The following is a 17,457-nucleotide window of genomic DNA, read 5'->3' on the forward strand; positions in this document are numbered from 1 at the left end:
GCGGAAGCCCGTGAACGCTCAGCAGCTACAAATGGTAGATGAAGACTGCACATATCAGAAATTTGGAGATCACACGTAGCATGTGGTGAAAGCTAACCCGGAGCGTGTCTTGTACACAGAATAGCCGTGTGATCTAGAGCGTTTTGGCGAGATAGAAAGCACGGAAAGCTGCGGATGTTATTGGCGAGCACTACAAACGGGTCATTCATTGTCGCAAACAAACACAAGCTTTAGCGCTCATGTACCGGATCTCCAGAGAGGACCGTGCATGCACAGATATCAGATCTAGATTTGGATGTTAAAACACGATTCATATAAGGGCTGAATCTCGCAACGTACGTCCTCACCTTGCTCACCTTCCATTGAGATGTTCGTCCGACGCTCCGGCCTGCTCAGATCATGTGTCGCTGCCGAAGCTCAGATCAAGGCAGCCCCCAACACGGAAGGTAATCCTTTTGCTTGAGGAAATGGCGTGGTAGCAAGTCAGATAGATGACCTTCGCTCTTATCATTATGCTCAGTCAGAAGTTTAGCGCTCTTTCCTGCCTAATTTCACAGAACATCTGAACCGTGGCTATGAATGCTAGCATCTTGCGGCTACCCTTCAGTGATTGATTGACGCGCTTCTGTGGCTAGTTCTGCATGGTGCAGCCTGCATGATCGGATAGTCCAACGGCTCGAGCGGGTCGCGCCTCCTGCCGCGATGTCAGAGAGTATTTGACTCTTACATGGTAAGAAACAAGAAACTTTGTATGCAAGAGAGTCTACCTCGAGGGCGAACCTTGATGAGTATGTAGACCCAGAGCACAACTATCTTTTACTTTCTGGTCAGTAGTTGACCGCTTACCAGAAAGCACCTATCTCTAATTCGGAAGTTCTCAATCAGCGTTCCAAGAGACTCGACCTCTCAGACCTCATTAGCCTACCATGATTCTCGCCTACCAGCTCTGTCTTACCTTTATCATCTGCCTTCCATGCAACGCTCTTACCGAAAATCTTCGAACATCCAATCTGACATCGCTCACTGCGGATGGTGATTACAAATGCGTTGATAAACCAAGCATCTTTACCAAAACCCCCGCCTTCAAAGACTGTCGCACTGCTATCAACCAGCTCCCGAGATTTGATAATGTCGGTAGCTTCCATAACGGTCCTCCCGATGATCCGTATCAGCTCCCGCTCGAAAAGACGGTTAGTACGTGCACCGTGAGCGTCGAGATGCAGCACCAAGGCTCCTCAAGAGAGGCTTTTTCTTGGTCTCTCTTGGTTGAGGCTACATTGAGACTTAGCAAAGAATGCCTTGGTCCTGTGCTATCCCCTGAGCGTGGTGCGGGTGTCTGGATTAGATTCGGAAATCATCGCAAGATCGTTGTAATCGTAAGGTACTACAAGACCCTCGCTGAGCGGAAACATGTAGCGACAGCGTGAAGATCGCAAAGCTTGACTCGGCAAGAAGCGCTTGTGCGACCACTAGCTTTCAATGTGTGATACCAGGCCTAAGATATCACTGTTGATTGTCTTTCCCGAGCCGATTTCGCCTAGGTGTACTAACCCTCGCATGCTAGAGAAACCGTCCCCCACATTCATGACATCACCAAGAACCAGCGACCATAGCCGGAATATCTAGTCCTTCTTCCTCTCCGTCGACCTGCACATGCGCCATTCCCACCTGCTTGAAGCCCAGCTTTTCATAAAGCATCTTCCCGATCACACTTGCAAACAGCGTAACGGTCGAACCCTCCTCCCTCGCTTTCGCCATGCCCCACCTGCAGAGCATTGTGCCAGCCCCACGCCGATGATGATCTGGATGTGTAGCCAGCGAAAGCAAGAACAGTTGGTTCTCTCCGTATATTCTGTCAAGAAGGATCTCTTTGGCTTCTCCCAGGCTCTTCTTGAATGCCTGCATACGTGGGATGTCCGCATCGCGGCGCTGATTTTGGACTGCAGAAGTTTCGACTAAGACTCTCCCACAATAAGTGAGCTGAGATTCACCGCCTCATTAAGCACGGAGTCCCTGCCTACTAACCCTTCGGTGATCCATTGCCTTCTTTCATGTACGTGCCGGGCAGCTGCCAAACACTAAGCGCCACCACCTTCTTCACGCTTGGGTTCTGATTACTCGGTGCTTCAGCAAGCATGACTACTTGCGTTCCTCTCATAGCGTTCGCTATGTGAGCAGCTTGGCGGCTGCGTAGGAAATCATGATGATCGTCAGAGTAGACGTTGAGCTTCGGAAAACGATAGCGCCATTGGGCATCGAGCGGGTATGCTGTAGTGGTGATAGTCGTCATTGCGTCGATGTCACCTTCGTTAGCTAGGCGAAGGGTTAGGGTCGACTCCATAACTTCTGACACGCTCAGCATTCACGAGTAGTAAGTAGCGAGGGTGATATAATCATTGAAGGATACAGGGAGAATATGAGCTTCTGACTTCAGGACTAGAAGCCAAACGGTGGTCCTCAATCGGTACGATCTGGGTAGGAGGTACCAAGCTGGCTTATGTCCTCTGCAACGATACCCCTTGTCGCAGCCTAGAACCACGATCTGACGTAGTCGCACGTATCCTGATTGGTGCTACTCAAACTGCGCTTCGTTGAGAAGAAAATTTTGCGGACAAGCTAGGATTTAGGTTCTGAGGTGAGATTTTAGCCTTCAACTTTTCAGAATGAGAGTCTGGATGATGAAAGTTCTAAACCTTGTTTTTTTGGAGTCGTAAGAATTAAAACTGATCATTAAAACTTTTATTTTCCCACTAGATCAAAGGACAGCACAGCATGGTCGGTATGCAAGGAGTGGCCCAATGTCAGAGCAATCTGAAGGAGTAGAAACTCCACGATACAACACCATCAGATCTCCTTAAGTATATGAGCAGACATTTCGGTCGAGCGGGTCGGGTCTTATGTTTCCTGGACTCAGGATACGGAAGCCGGCAGCACAGATTTGAGCGAAAGACATGGCCTGGTAGGAAAGCTGGTCTTAGCACCTGAAAGCAGAGTAAAATTTGAGGTTGAAACGACAATTGGCTGCCATTGCAGACTTGAGTACAAGGCATACCTGTGAGGCTATCGTAAAGGATTTCGTTGCTAGAGATTGCCATTGTAATTTGACCATTCTCGACAAGAGGAATTTACGGGGCTCGCCATCTGTATCAAGGGTTGCTGTTGAGTAAGGCAGCAGAGAGTGATAGGCAAAAATCAGCAAGCTCTGGTCTTGAAGACCAACATCCCTCAGCCTCGTCGACCAGGCTGCTGCACTCCACGGTCGCCGATTGTCAAAGAGCAGAGGCCAATCGGGATCCTTGGGATCAGTAGTTGCAGAACCTTGCAACCAATTCATCCAAAAACGCACTCAGCTACAGGATGCAAGGCGTTGTTTTCATTGCAACGCCCACTACGGTATGTAAGATTGGCGGACCAGCATCTGCTTAGTAGAAATACAATTCCGCGACGTTCTGACGGTGGCACAAGGCAGTAAGGTATATTGACAATCTGGGAGAAACTTACACGGTCCGCAATAGTCTTCTGGACGACGAGACATTTCCGAGGTTCAGATGTTGATTTTATGTTGAGACCAAGAGACACGAAAGTTGTTAACGCGCCGCTATCGCCAACGCAGTCTAGACTATTTTAGACTAGCGCAGTGTCTCTTGGTCGATCATGCGACTGTTGACCTCGAGACATTCCCATCTATAAAATCAGGTAGGTACTATGAATCACATGGGTCTGCTCCTCGATCATCTGCCTTGCCAACGATACAATTCCTTAGCGACTAATGCCACCAAATCTACAGACTCGATGGCCGATTCAATTGCTGACGTGGTGGCTGTGGCTCTTCGACGCAACGGCAAGAAATTCTCTCGCGAACCATGCAGGAGGTCGAGGCTTCCATGCGACCATATAAGGCCAGTGTGTGATGGATGTCAACGTCGGCGAGCCTCTGAAAGATGTGTCTACCACCCTGCGCCCATGACCAATTGACAGCAGCCAAGCCCGTCAACAGTCAACTAGCACTGGATGGTGAGGCTCAGGCCCGTGCTTTGAGTGATCCGGACCAGGAAGGCTGGAATCTAAATTCCGTTGTGGGTCACGCATTTTGGCTCCGAGTGTCCGTCATCCGCATCAAATTCCGAGAGGAGATACTAGAACTCTCTCTCGGCGCAAAACACAGCTAATCTGGATGGAGGAGCCCGGTATCACACCAAACAGAGCATCAGAACCAGCGAATAATCTGCAGCTCAAAACTCTCAAGGGACGTCTCCGACGCGCGGGACACTTCCTACCTTCGAAGCTCAGAGATCGCTCAGAGATCGACCAGATCGCTGGGTATTGGAGCGCCCAATATCTGAAAACTTTTTCCAGCTCTCCAAACAATTCGATTTTGTCTACGACGGTTTTTATTACAAAGAAAACTAATAAAACGATCGTGGGTCCCACCGGCTGAGCTTGTCACTATTTCAAGATCTCTACTGTCGAGCATACTCACATTGACTGGCAATCGCCACCGTCAAGGATGGTACTCCAGTGATTTGCCTTGGCTGGTAACTACTCGTGAGGTAATATCGGTGTCAGGAGATGGCTTATGCTGTATCGATCGCATTACATGCACTTCCACCGGCAGGAGTCCTTGCGCTCGAGCTTTTGCATCACTCGCGCCGCAAGCTGCCGGCAAGTCCTGACTTTCCACGCTCGAAAATCATCCAGAGCCTGAGCAATTCAATCTCGTCCATTGATTTCATCGTTCGCCCAACCAATGGAAACTTTGTCATTTGCGACCCAGCCATGGAGATGCTCCAAGCGATACTGGGTACAGTACTATCGCCCGAACACAGCTAGGGTGAAATTGAAGATGCCGAGCCCGCCGCTGCTTTGGACACGCTCACGGAAGAGGCATTGGATGATCAAATGTGGCTGAGTAACAATCTTGACATGGAGTTTTGGACCAGTTTGGAGGACCATCCGCTGCTTGCCTGGCCGGAGTTGGCGTACAATGCTTAGCGTTTGGAGCGCAACGCAATATTGCAGGCAGTCGCAAACGATGCAACTTCGCGAGCTAACCTTTATTAAGCATTATCTCGACATTCAGCATATGAGCAATTCCACTTGCACTTGCGTAACTTCGTCTTCGACTCCCACTAGACGCTTTTCGGCTTCCCCTCAAGCCTTGGCCCGCCCTCGTCCCAAGAAAAATTGGGAGGTGGGCAGTGATCTCGTCGGCGAGAGCTTGACTAAGTGCAGACTCGCAAGTGGTAAGGAGTAAGTCTATGACATATATCCCAGACCCTTTCTACGGCTGTGCACTCTAAGATGGAGCTTGTGAGGCCTAGGAACAGGCTGATTGTCAAGGGAGCCGTGTAGTAAAGCATCGGAGGCAAGTCATAGCGCACATGGAAGCGGATCGGATGCTGATGAATTACATCTGCCGAGAATCAGGACCAAGGTACCTTAGTATATCTTTAGTGTCATTGGCAAGACGCATTCAGGCTAAACGGCTGATCCCGCAAGGCTAGGCAATTGGTCTTTCCCTTTCCCCGCATCTATAGATAACCGCCTACATTTTTTTAGTTTTATATAATAAGGTATTTTCTTTGAAATCGTTCCACACAGCCCCTTTGGAAAGAAGAGTTACACATGCTTGTTGGGGCTTTCTTTTTTCATGTTTTTGTTCCTTTATTGAAATATTCACGGGATTTGGGTTGGGGGGGGTTGTAAATGGTTTTCTTATTGAGGGTTTGTGTGAGTTTTGGGGTTAGGGTGTGGTGTTTGCTTCGTACTATTGGTTTGGCTGGGGTGGCTGTTTTGTTGATCCTGGGTGGGGGGGTCTATAATAAAGCATAAAAGCATAAAAGCATAAAAGTATTCCTTTCGTCATATATCCAGGAACGAATATATTGTGTTTTTGCGGGGTTGTTTGCGGGGATACCAAGGAATTCCCCATGTTTACCCGGAGCTTGCCTTGGCACCATTCACAACCTTTCTTCATCTCATAGCCGTGGCTTTGAGCAATGGTACAGTCGCCGGACATGGAAGCGGGGTTACAAGGGAATCGACCAGGGCAGCAACGGCTTTCCTCCTTTTTCTCATAGCCTCACCGAGGGAGTATAAAGACCAGCATAATGCCGACTGATGTGTCGGTTTCGTCGTCACGTCCTTCCGTAAATTCATCCGAGCTCTCAAGATGCTTGCAATTTCAATCATCCTCATCACCTCTTTCTTGGCGTCGGCGAGTTTCGCGCAGGACCTTCCGTATGGCGAAAGCAACTACAGCTCCCAGGCACAGCCTGACTTGACACCTCAGACCGTCGAGACCCTCAATCTATCCTTCCCTGATTGCACAAGCGGACCTCTCAGCACCTACACCATATGCAACCTATCTGCCAGCTATATGGACCGCGCTTCTTCCCTCATCTCCCTGTTTACCCTGGAGGAGCTGATTAACCAGACCGGCAATACAGCCCCAGGTGTTCCTAGGCTTGGCCTTCCCAATTACCAGGTCTGGAACGAAGCTCTTCATGGATTGGACCGTGCAAACTTCGCCAAAACCGGCGACCAATACGAATGGGCGACCTCCTTCCCCATGCCAATCCTATCTATGGCATCCATGAACCGCACACTGATCAATCAAATTGGGACCTTGATCTCTACGCAAGCTCGTGCCTTCAGCAATGCGGGAAGATACGGTCTTGACAGTTATGCCCCCAACATCAACGCGTTCCGTAGCCCATTGTGGGGCCGTGGGCAAGAGACACCTGGTGAAGATCTCTTCGTAGTCTCTCAGTATGCCTACGAGTACATCACGGGGATGCAAGGCGGTGTTGAACCAGAGCACCTCAAGATCGTTGCTACAGCAAAACACTTTGCCGGTTATGACTTGGAGAACTATGACAACCGATCCCGCCTTGGATATGATGCAATCATTACTCAGCAAGACCTTGCCGAATTCTACGTAAGTGATTCTCTTAGACATGTCTCCTGAAAAGGGAAAGTGGCAAGACATGTTACATTTCTATCAGTTGGCCCAGGGCTTTGCTTTGAGAGTGCGTTGCTGACTCAGAGTTTCCAGACGCCACAATTTCTGACCGCCTCAAGGGATGCAAAAGTCAACAGTGTCATGTGCTCCTACAATGCAGTCAACGGCGTCCCAAGTTGCGCCAATTCTTTCTTCTTGCAGACTCTTCTCCGCGATTCCTGGACGTTCGATACTACCGACGGCTATGTCTCCACAGACTGCGATGCTGCGTACAACATTTATGATCCCCACATGTATGCTTTGAACACATCCAGTGCTGCGGCTGACTCCGTCCGAGCTGGCGCCGACATCGACTGTGGCACAACCTACCAGTATCATCTGAATGAATCCATCATTGCTGGAGAGATCACTCGTGAGGAAATTGAGTTGGGTGTGAGACGCCTGTACTCCAATCTTGTTCGTCTCGGGTACTTCGACGGCAATGGCAGCGAGTACCGTCAACTCACCTGGAACGACGTTGTGTCCACCGATGCGCAAAACATCTCCTACGAAGCTGCAGTCGAAGGCATCACCCTACTCAAGAACGATGGCACCCTACCATTATCCAAATCTACGAGCAGTATCGCTCTCATTGGTCCCTGGGCTAACGCAACCGTGCAAATGCAAGGCAACTACTTTGGCACACCGCCTTACCTCCTCAGCCCTCTCGCCGCTGCTGAGGCGTCCAGTCTCAAAGTCAACTACGCCTTTGGCACCAACATCTCGTCGAACTCAACCGAATACTTCGCCGGCGCCATGGCTGCAGCCAAGATGTCCGACGTCATCATCTTCGCTGGCGGTATCGACAACACAGTCGAAGCCGAAGGCTCAGATCGCATGAACATCTCTTGGCCCGGCAACCAACTAGATCTCATCTCCCAGCTCAGCTCAATGGGCAAACCTGTCGTAGTCCTCCAAATGGGTGGTGGTCAAATCGACTCCTCATCCCTGAAGAGCAATCCCAACGTCAACGCCCTCGTCTGGGGCGGCTACCCAGGCCAATCAGGCGGTCAAGCCATTCTCGACATTCTTACCGGCGCTCGGGCACCGGCCGGCCGCCTTATCACCACGCAATACCCAGCTGAATATGCCCTTCAGTTCTCCCAAGATGACATGAACCTGCGCCCGAATGGTAGCAATCCAGGCCAGACCTACAAATGGTACACAGGCGAACCAGTCTACGAATTCGGCACCGGACTCTTCTACACCAACTTCAGCATCTCCGCCTCCTCCTCCAACGCCTCCACAACATTCAGCACATCCGATCTGACCTCGGCCGCGCATCCCGGCTACGCCTACACGGACCTCATGCCCTTCATCAACTACACCGTGACCGTCACGAACACCGGCTCGGTCGCCTCCGACTACTCCGCCATCCTCTTCGCCAACACCACCAATGCAGGACCGGCACCCTATCCCAACAAGTGGGTCGTTGGCTTCGAGCGCCTAGCCAGCATCGCGCCGGGTGCGAGCAGCACGCTGACTATTCCGGTCAGTATCGGCAGCATGGCGCGATACGCCGATAATGGGGATGCGGTGCTGTATCCTGGTAGTTATCAACTAGCGCTGAACAATGAGGGGGATGCGGCCACTCAGGTGACGTTGACGGGGTCGGAGGCAGTGCTGATGCATTGGCCGGAGTGGGAGCAACAGGTTGGTCCTGCATGAGGGGATGTAGTAGCATGAGCTGAGGTCAACACCGAGTGAATGTAATGAAATGCCCCCTCAGTCATAAAGGTGGCTTCAAACTTCTTTGACAATGACGACGGAAAGCCTTTGAAAGCAGAAAAGGTGATGATAATGTAAAAGCCTTTGATACGTAGCCATATATTCTCATACCATAATAGTCAAGAGCCATCAGTTCAATATCAATCGTCGAGACTCGAAACTCGAGAACCCCGATATCTTCTGGGTAGTAGTAGTCTTCTTGGGATGCACCAAGCAGAAACTGAGCTCCTGCTTCTCGAGGCCAGCAGCAATCAACCTGTGGTGCGGCTTGTCCATGTTGTAGTTTCCCGTCACCGCCATCATCTTCCTTCCAGCCCCTTCCGATTTCTTGACCTGGTGTACTTATCTCGTTCCTTCATTATTCACCATGTAATATCGAGACTCACGCAACTACCAAAACAACACATAGAAAGCCAAACTCCCGTCCTAGCAGAAATTCTATAGAGAACAACCAACAAGGTGACGAGAGACGAAGTCTTGCTCTCCGAAGCCGCGAGTGAGCGAAATTGAAAGATGTCGGTATGTCTACGTAGACCGAGGTCTTCGGCTTGGCTCACATCAGCATCGAGAGGCATGGCGACCGGATAACTGAAGTCGCAAATTTTAGTAGCCAAATCGTCATCTTGCAGGGTGTTTTCGGAAGCAATGTCGGATATGATCACTGTTTTGGAGTGTATGTATTCGATCGTTCTCGCTAGCTTTAGGATCCATCCGGCAATAAGACGGGACGGGGGCTGCTGTGTTTCGAAGCAGCTACGAAGCGATCACTATCTCATCAACGCGATTTCAATGCCTTCGTTCGAGATTTCAATTCACCTAACAATGCCAGAATGGTGGCCTAGGCGCTGATAGATATGTTCCTCATTGTCCAGAAACGCACAACTATTTCCGACCAAGTGATCTTCTATACGTAATTCTTGAGGCGAAGCTTCCGTGTCTCTCCATCTTGCTGCGATATTGAAGACGGTCTCATTGGGAAGGTTTACAATCCCTATGCGACCTGTGCGTACGACGTCTGCCACCAACGGGCAAATCACCGAATCATACCCCTACACCAAATCCTACCAAAAGATGAGGTATGATTCGGCAATTAGGGGTATGAACCCGTAGGGATTCGTACTTTCGGGCTATGAATTAGTAATTTGCTCCCAACCGCGATCCATTGTGTTATAACAGGCTTGAAGGCATGCTAGAGAAGAGAAGGTGTTGATACGATACAGCAGGTACCGAAAAAGGACTGGACTCCGCTAATAGCTAGATAGGACTGCTCGTACTTGTAACGTATAGATCCTTCACGGTCTTCACATCGATGCTCGATCGAGGCGATTGTTTTCTAATTTGCGACTGTTGAATCACTCTCCACCATCTTCAAAGTCTCATCTGTAGTTGATTGTTTGAAGACGTTATATCCAGTTGAGTTTGTGAACCTTTGCACACCTAAAATCCTTGACTTGGGATGACGCTAAGACAGAGTCTAACCCAGTGTATGCTAGCCTCGTGAAGATCGTTAAGGCTGTAGGGTTGAGTGGCTGAAGTAGCCGCTCCCTTCTAATCTCAGCATCACCCTTTATGTTACGGAACCGGAAGTATTACCTTGCCACCATACAACAATATGCAATAGTCATCGCCCTCGTCTGTATGCTGACTGCCCGTTTCCCCTGCTGACAGCTCATCACTTTCCTAGCCTGTTTGCTGGCCTTGAGCGAGAGCTGAGCGAGAGCTGGTACCTTTGAATTGCCATGTCCAAGACGGAAGGTATAGACATGTTGGACTTCTGTGTCTCGCAAATGGCGGAGATCTACCTGCATTCCACACGGTGGAATGTTAATCTCGCTAGTGCTGAGCGCCGCCGGAATTGGAGCACAGCAGCTAAATGACATCTTCACCATCTCCATGCGCTCCTTTCACGTTCGTACAAATCTGGTTGAAGTGCCTACTCGCGGAAAAATGTTCTCACCACCGCCAAATGTAGCACTCGTTGCACTGTCCTTCCTCGCATTCTTTCAATTTTGCATTTTCCGACCTCAAGTCCTCTATTTAGCACACAAAAGTCAATTTTTCGCAAATGTCTCTTCAGAAACGCCTCCGAGTGCCCCGAGTGCCTTGAACACAAACACATCTGCGATCGACCCTCTCTTACCAGATGTCTTACGACCCAAGATTCGACAGGTCAGCATGCGCGTCTACAACGCGACAAATGAAACAAACGATGCCCTTGACGAACGGTGCATGGCTACTCATATCGAATACGGCAAAAGATGGGGATACCCAACCCATGTACTGCGTGAAGACGTGAGGGGAAAAGGAGAGTGGATGGAGTTGGTCTTTAGCAAGCCGCTATACATGCTATCCCTTGCAGTTGCTGAGATGGCCAAGCCGACGGATGAGCGCGCAGAATGGCTCGTGTAAGAATCAATTCGAGACTCATTCGATTTAATCCTGAAGCTGACTCGCCAGCTAGATTCTTCGATTCAGACACGATCCTTTTGAACCCAAACATCCCCTGGACCCTCTTCCTGCCCCCATCCGACTTCTCCGACATCCATTTTCTCGGCGGCCGAGACTGGGGATTCGGAAGCGGCTTCAACGCCGGCGTCTTCTTCGTCCGCATAAATGAATGGAGCGTAAAGATGCTGACCGAGGTCGCTGCGCTCCCAGACCTACGAACGGACGTGGAAATTGATCACAACGCAGAACAGACAGCATTCAAGTGGGTGTTCAAACGAGTCGGCTACCGCGAGCACGTCTTATACCAGCCGGTTGAGTGGTTCAACGGCATTGAATACTCCCATAACCATTTGCCTCGGGTGCAGGATGGGGACATGTTGATTCACTTCTGCGGCCTGAAGAAGCACAAATTTGGGGCGGTGCAGAGATGGTTGGATAGATTAGAGCGGGCCCCGCATGAACTTCAGATCCCGCTGGAGAAAACGAGTTACCAAGCCAACATCGATGCTTACTGGACACGGTTGATGGAAGCAAGAGATCTGACACAAAAGCTCGACCGTCTCCACGATGGCAATGATACTACCCAATATTTACTCCGGGCCCAGGCAAGGCTACAGCAAATCATTTACGACGAAGCTGACAAGTCCAGCTTTTTTCGAGCTGTCATCAATCAGGTCAAATCTGCTCTCGCTGCGGCTGAAAATCCAGCGAATAGTACAAAATGAAGATCGCCGAGGTTAATAGGATCATAAATACACGTGAAAGCGGCGTCGCAGCGTAAACGTCTGCAAGTTCAAGCGCTGCGTTATTAATACCACTTTGAAAACCTGATTTCAGCTCAATAAACGACGCTCGGGCCCGGTGAACCGCCTTGAATCTGGCATCAAGGCCATCAGATACCAAAAGCACATTTCGAATCACAGATGACATGAACGCTAGCCTGCGTGCATCTCCCTGCTCTCCCAACATGCAACCTGCAATTCATCGGACACTGGCCTCTCATATGCGGCAGCAACTTTACCACCTCGCTATCATAGCCCGCTCGCTCTTTCTCGATTTCTCTACGCCTACCTAGCGGAAACTCAAGATGCCATTCACCCATGTGCTTCCCACACGTACTTCCACCCGGACGGGGGGTGAAGCAATAGCTCTAGCCCAATGAAAGCCATGCATGGACTCAAAGGCACCGTTCTGCCACATGGAAATGAGACGGCTTAGGCGGATACCTATCTTCCGCGAGAGCTGTTCACATCGTGACAACATATAGAAAAACATTCTTGGCTCAACCCCAAAAGACTCCGTGTCGACCGCTGCATTTAACAGCTTGTTCCTGACCTCCGAGCCTATCTTATCAAGCCAGCTGTAGTCCGTTGTGGAACCGGTCAGGAAGACGAAGTCGAAGGAATGGTACTGATGGATGGTTTCCTGGTAGATCTGTCGACATGTGAAGAATAGCCCATTGCCGTAGGTGGCGCTAGACCAGTCTCGACCAGACACGTAGCGCCTTGCTCTGATATAGATGTGCTGGTAGACCGTGTTGCGCAGCTCCGGTAATAGTCGGAGGAAGCCTGTTGAAGGCATTTTGCGAAGAGTGCTTTTAGGAGGAATAGTCCAGTGTGAGCGAGCAAGTTATAAAATCTATAAGTACTTATGAGGTACGCAAACTCTGCTGCACGTTTGCTGTTTATTCTGTTTTCATCAGTTTTCCCCCAACTGTTGCAGCGGGGCAAACAAATCGTACTGCCCTTCTGGACAAAGCTGCTTTACATTGGGTGGCTCGCTGCGTAGAATAACTATACGCCGAGATCGGAGAGGAAAAGACCGAGTCTCCTCTCGCGAAGGTACGCTTATGTCTTTCCATTTTCCCATTTCTCTTAAAAACTGTCCGAGAAGAGATCGAAGTCTCAGAGAATCCACAGATCCTTACCTGGCCGCACGATTTCGATATGGCAGAACCCGATCTTTTGTAAGGCCGGGTGACGCTGGATGGGAGCCCGGAGTGTTTGCCCTGTTCATGGCGCCTGGTCCCGAAAGCGGCATCAAATAGAACGATGGAAAGGACTTGACGTGATGGTGCGATTGGAGGTCGATAGGGCATGTGGTCAGAACATCGTACCAATCAGGTATTACTTTGATGATATGGACGAGGGGTTTGCTTGAAGGATCTCTATACCATACGTCCCTGAGATTGTTGGAGTGAACAACGATCTACTCTTCTTCAAGGGTTCTCTCTCCAATGCGTGATCCACATGATCCAACATTACTAAAGGTTGGATCTACGCCGCCGCCTAGCTCAAACCCACGTTCATCTGGAGCCTCTCAATTCGAAGCTGCGGGCTCTAAAGTGGGAAGAAAAGGTTTATGTAAGGGAAAAGCCGTAAGAGGGGACCCGAGCAGCTTAGCAGGACTTGGGCTCCTTGACCATACACAGTGACTGTCGAATTGGTGGAACGCCTTCGATTGCCACGATGCCTCTGGTTTCGATTGGGGAAAAAGGGGCCCTTTTGGCTTGAGACCTAAGCATGAAGTCAAGAACGATTTGAATGGAGATAAGGGTGCGCTTGACAAGTCGAGAAGGTTCTTGATCCGGACGTTTGATTTGAAAGGGCCGTAAATACCCGAGTCTAACATTGTTCTTGAGGCATTAAACCCATCCGCAATTCCATGTTCAAAGCAAAAGCCACTGACCGTACTACAGTTGTGCTCTCCTTTCAGGGCATGAACCCCATGGAAGATGGTGTCTTGAATCGGCTTTCCACCCCTACGCTAAGGAGACTGATCACTACCGTAACTAGATCCCTGTTAGGCCCCTACCACTCGCATCAGCTCATCCCCGACGCAGATAATCCCACTCCTCAATCGCCAGAACAGCCAGAGAAACAGTCAATCCCTGATGCCACGCCACGCCAGATACCCGGGTGAATTGGTATACAACCCCAGCCTCCCAGCTCCCATCTTCTCTCTGCAGCGCAAGCAACCTCTCCATATTGCGATCATTCCTCACTCCGCATCTCGCCGCGGCAATCAGCCTAGAAGCAAGCGCCAGCGCATCGCCACCGGCCTCCGTCCTCTCTAGCACACAATCTCGCAGCACATGTCCAAAGCGCTGGCGGAGATTAGGAGCCTTTCGTAGTAGACGCGAGACGTAGTAGAGGAAGACGTCCGGGGAAGGGTAGTAGTGCGTTCCATCTCTGAAAGCGCGGGTGTCCAACACCTTGAAGATCCACTCTTCAGTTGCGGCAAGCTGGTGACCGCGACCGTATTCATTGAAGAGTGCGAGACCGTTGACGCACATTAGAATATCGACGCGGACTTTGTCGTCGGAGAGGTAGCCTTGCAAGATTCCTTCTGAGTCCACGTATTGAAGCATTTGATCCATCACACCTTGTCTTGCGCCATCATCAAGGTGGTCGAAGACCGAGTAGGCCAAAGAGTTGCAGTCGACATCTGGCGGAAATTCCTTGAGACCACTGGGTATAGGGCCATAGTACCAGCTAAAAAGACGTTGGTCCGGATCGTAGTAGATGAGGGACTTATCATCTGTGGCGTCCAAGATGCAATATTGCATATAGGCATCCTTGACGGTGATCCCGAGACTTGTTTCTAGATCGAGCTTGCCGGCCTCGCTCTTCAGCCAGGCTTTCGCTTTAGCGATGGGCTCACGGCAAAGTTGGAGAGCGTGCGCGATGCACTCGAGGGGGTCGCCACATGTGATACCGTAGAAACCGAAAGAACGCGCAGTGATCACGTTGTCGATGTGGCTGCCGATGTAGAGAGTCCTTTCGGGGTCTAAATCAGCAGCATTCAGGGCTTTCTTCAGTATCGCGGGATGTGGTAAACGTTCGTTCAGATTGCTGGAAATGAAGATATCGTTGAAAAGATCTAAAGGTTCATGGAGTGTTTTGAGTCTGTCAAAAACGGGCTGCGGTAGATTCCCGACGGCGTAGATGCTGTGCGTGCTTCGAAGCTCCATTGCTAGAGCCAGCATCTCTGGTGATATACGCCATAACATTGCTGAGTCGACTGCGTCTGCAACCTCGGCTTCCGATAAATCTAACTTCGCAGAGATCTGCGCTTGGCACTCTTCGACGGCGATGAGGCCTTTTTCAAATTTGGACCAAGCCAAAGACGTGATGACATCGTATCGTATTCCCTTGGTGCGCTTGTCAACCTCCGAACCGTCGGGAGACGACAGGAAGACACTGTTCAGCTCGAAGAGGACATTGTCAAACCACTTGAATGTATCCAGGTGAGGCGGTGAGTATGAGAGCGGATTTCCCTGGACGGTGGAGACGGATGTTGCTGCGGCTTTAGTGGATTGAGAGTGTGACCGAGATTCCGGAGGAGAATCTGGAAAGATGGTAGGGATGTCTGAGGATACTGGCACTGCATCAGGGTCAGGAACAGAAGTTCGGGTGCTTTATGGATAATGTGGGTTTACTGAACCGTGTTGAGATTAGCGAAGGTCTTCTGAGAGCGAATGTGAACTTGATAGCCACCTTTGAGCGAGGGATGACTTGGACTTATCCATGCTGTACCATCCGAACCCGAGGCTGCTCTGTATGTTTTGCAACAGCGTTGGCCTGAAGCCAGTTGATCCATGAAGATGCCGTCCGCTCATGATGTCCGAGCAGCTGTAAGAAAATTTTGAAAGAGGTTGCCGTTGCAATTTGTCGTGTAGTCTTCGGGCCGGACTTGTAGGATGTGAGGAGTAGGTGACCTGTTATAAGAGGGGGCTAGCAGGAGCGCGCCAAACCGAATCTCTGCTGGGACTACCCAACATATGGAGGAAATCTCAAGGGCAGCTAAGGATGACTTCAAGTTGCGCAAATGTCAAGGCTCATGAGAACCGAAAGAAGTCCTGAGTCGCGAATCCTGTTCATAAGAAAGGGTTACGGCCGAAAACCAGAGGGATGGCAGAAACCGGAAATGACAGGGCGCCCCAAGCTGGGCACTGCAAGTAGCCGAACGACAAGCGTTTCCTGCATGTCATTGGAGCGAGGCACTTGAGCTACCAAGCAGCTACTATGCTGATAAGGCCGAGAGTCAATGCTGGTGGTCTAGCTGTCCCTGTTACTCCGCTCATGATTTCGGCATGCCGTTGCATGAATGCAGTTTGGAGGAGCAGCTGCATCAGGGTGTTACATTTAGCGCCCTTCATGCCGCTTGTATCTCGCACTATACAGGGAGTGACATTCTCTTTGTTCTTGAAAGTTGTTGACTTATCATACGCTGAGCGCTTTAGATTGAGCAGTGGAGGTAGGTGGCTACCAATACTAACCTCGTCGTAGACCATCGTACGGTAGTACAAGTTGCGAGGCCAGTGATCCTTCGAGGGCCGTCACAGACGAAAAGATCCCGGTGGTACGCATTAATAGGGTTGTCCTATGTCTCTGAGATGAAGCATATGTCAAGACTACCAAGAGTCAGCACTAAGCTTAAGTCTTGGAGACGAAGGATTTCTAACATCTGTCATTGGGAAGACCAAGCTTAGAAATCGCCTTAGCTGAAGTGAGAGTGTTTCTAACCGATGATAGGGCGTAGATCAGAGCTAGATTGAGTGTTCTTGATGGTCAGAAGAAGGATTCGAAGGATTGAACACGACAGTCAGGATCCAAAGGATGTTCCAAAGCAAGATTGATAGGGCGAGATGGCCGAAGAATAGCCGACGCGCTACTGAAATAGGCAACGCTCAAGGCTTGGCATTATCCCGTTCCCTCAGGCTCTCGAGACGATGGATGTTGAATCCTACAAGGCCGCATGAAAAGATCATTCAGTACGACAACAAGCGTTTTACTGGTGCCAGGCTCCAGAGTTGCTACGATAAGGCATGCATTAGATCCATTCTACCCTGCGTGTCTGGCGGCCTGCGCAGTAGCGTCGGATGTCTGTGGGTAACTACGCCACATCACTTGCAGCCAGCGAGCCGTTCGTCACCATCTGTAACAATCTGCGTTGGCAGGGAGTTCTTCGAGTTCGCACTCTACCAGGTACCGACGGTGTGGAGTCTGACAACTGCCTCGACTCTGGAGAGGGCCTTAGCGTCAAAGCTTCTAGTCGACCACTGGCTTTGTGATCAAGGAGCAAGTAAGTCGCTCCAAATTGCCTTGCTGCTGCTCATGTTTTTGAAATCCTGTGGGTATTCTGTGGGTTAATACCATTTGATTCTCAGTCTATTAGACACTACGTCTAGCGAGCGTGCATTGCGCGGAATTGGAGATGTGAAATTGAGCAAACCCTGGCTAGATCGAATGCGAAGAAGAAAATACAACACGTGG

General features: G+C 50.2%; 5 protein-coding genes across 5 annotated transcripts; 2 read left to right on the forward strand and 3 right to left on the reverse strand.

Moving 5' to 3' along the window:
• Positions 1-1,590: 1,590 nt before the first annotated feature.
• On the reverse strand, positions 1,591-2,341 carry HO133_002451 (uncharacterized protein; the record flags this gene model as incomplete). The annotated part of the gene is made up of 2 exons (XM_037293377.1): positions 1,591-1,940; positions 2,026-2,341. The coding sequence occupies 2 exons, from the start codon at positions 2,339-2,341 to the stop codon at positions 1,591-1,593; spliced, it is 666 nt and encodes a 221-aa protein (XP_037150206.1).
• Positions 2,342-6,172: 3,831 nt separating this feature from the next.
• On the forward strand, positions 6,173-8,671 carry HO133_002452 (uncharacterized protein; the record flags this gene model as incomplete). Its single annotated transcript, XM_037293378.1, has 2 exons — positions 6,173-6,940; positions 7,058-8,671. 2 exons carry the CDS (start codon positions 6,173-6,175, stop codon positions 8,669-8,671), a joined length of 2,382 nt encoding a protein of 793 aa, XP_037150207.1.
• A 1,953-nt stretch (positions 8,672-10,624) lies between these two features.
• HO133_002453 (uncharacterized protein) lies at positions 10,625-11,904 on the forward strand (the record flags this gene model as incomplete). Its single annotated transcript, XM_037293379.1, has 2 exons — positions 10,625-11,136; positions 11,193-11,904. The coding sequence occupies 2 exons, from the start codon at positions 10,625-10,627 to the stop codon at positions 11,902-11,904; spliced, it is 1,224 nt and encodes a 407-aa protein (XP_037150208.1).
• A 346-nt stretch (positions 11,905-12,250) lies between these two features.
• Positions 12,251-12,760, reverse strand: HO133_002454 (uncharacterized protein; the record flags this gene model as incomplete). The annotated part of the gene is made up of 1 exon (XM_037293380.1): positions 12,251-12,760. The coding sequence occupies one exon, from the start codon at positions 12,758-12,760 to the stop codon at positions 12,251-12,253; it is 510 nt and encodes a 169-aa protein (XP_037150209.1).
• A 1,246-nt stretch (positions 12,761-14,006) lies between these two features.
• HO133_002455 (uncharacterized protein) lies at positions 14,007-15,800 on the reverse strand (the record flags this gene model as incomplete). The annotated part of the gene is made up of 2 exons (XM_037293381.1): positions 14,007-15,597; positions 15,679-15,800. The coding sequence occupies 2 exons, from the start codon at positions 15,798-15,800 to the stop codon at positions 14,007-14,009; spliced, it is 1,713 nt and encodes a 570-aa protein (XP_037150210.1).
• Positions 15,801-17,457: the final 1,657 nt, after the last annotated feature.

The sequence above is a fragment of the Letharia lupina genome (assembly GCF_014066315.1).
Source record: "Letharia lupina isolate WasteWater1 chromosome Unknown contig_15, whole genome shotgun sequence".
Classification (NCBI taxonomy): Eukaryota; Fungi; Ascomycota; class Lecanoromycetes; order Lecanorales; family Parmeliaceae; genus Letharia; species Letharia lupina.